Source organism: Buceros rhinoceros, unplaced genomic scaffold (assembly GCF_000710305.1).
Source record: "Buceros rhinoceros silvestris isolate BGI_N320 unplaced genomic scaffold, ASM71030v1 scaffold25060, whole genome shotgun sequence".
In the NCBI taxonomy this organism is placed as follows: domain Eukaryota; kingdom Metazoa; phylum Chordata; class Aves; order Bucerotiformes; family Bucerotidae; genus Buceros; species Buceros rhinoceros.
In genome coordinates this window covers 13,586-14,626 of record NW_010388278.1, presented here as the reverse complement: position 1 = coordinate 14,626, position 1,041 = coordinate 13,586, and the positions used below count along the sequence as shown (strand labels likewise).

The following is a 1,041-nucleotide window of genomic DNA, read 5'->3' as shown; positions in this document are numbered from 1 at the left end:
AGGGAGGTGGGTCAGTCCCTGAAGTACCCTGTGCCATGGGGGCATTGGCATTGTCCCCTTTCTTCCAACCACCTTGGCTTCCTGCAAAGCCAGGAGAATGGCGGGGCTCTGCACCTGCTCCCGCAGCAGTCCCCACTCCGGTGACAAGCATGGGGTGGCTTCTTCCCAGCAGAGTGACGAGGAAGGACTGTTACACGGAGGTGGCCCTTCCTCTCTTTGAGAACGTCACCATTGTCCAACAGCCTGTCAACCTCAGCAGCCTGGCAGCGCGCTACGTGGAGGCAGCGGCACGGTTCATCCAGCAGGCCAGGTGAGATGACACCCACCTGTCCCCTTCGCCAGGAGAGCTTGTGGGTCACTGCAAGAGTCTTCTGCATTGTGTCGGTGCGATGCTGGGGGGGACAAGTGTTGCGCTGCAGTTCTTGGGAGGCAGAGCTGGGGTCTCCATGGCTCAACTTCCCAGCCTGCTGGAAGAGGGAGAAGCCACCAAGGCTGTCACTGGTGACCAGGGCTTACTCTGGAAGCCTTTTGGTGTGTCTCCTCTAAAGGGATTAAGTGTGTTTAAAACCACCTTTTACAAGGAAGGTCAAAGCCTTTGAGCTGGGCTGTGCCTCCTGGGCTGCTCCTAACATGCAGGAACGGGAGGGAGGGAAACACTGCCATCCATCTGTCCTTCACCCCTCCGTCTGCATGGTGACACGTGGCTAAGTGGCAGTGGGGTGGTGGAGGTGCCGCTGTGGGTGGGTGGTGCTGTCAGGGGTGCAGCAGCGGGTGCTGAATGGGTGCCCACAGCAGCTCCGGCAGCAGGACCAGCACCCAGAGGTGTTTAAATCTGCCCTGGGTGGGTGGGGTGTTGATCCATTTCAGGGATTCAGGGTCTGCCTGCGGGGGCACGAGGAGCCCGGGCATGCTCTTCCCCGAGGAGCAAAGCGGCTCCTGGAGACAACAACCCCAAAGCCCTGCTGACGGGTTGTGTAATTTTAATCCCTATTATCGGTGGATTATGAGCTGTGACTTTGCAAAACACCTCCCGGCAGTGCG

At 59.0% G+C, this 1,041-nt stretch overlaps 1 protein-coding gene across 1 annotated transcript in view; it reads left to right on the top strand.

Moving 5' to 3' along the window:
* Positions 1 to 1,041, top strand: part of ARSG (arylsulfatase G) — a gene marked incomplete at its 3' end in the record, with an annotated part of 14,038 nt that overhangs the window by 2,195 nt on the left and 10,802 nt on the right. The window contains exon 5 of the mRNA XM_010145428.1: positions 173 to 310. Coding sequence (XP_010143730.1) covers positions 173 to 310 — 138 coding nt within the window. The remainder of the gene's footprint in view (positions 1 to 172; positions 311 to 1,041) is intronic.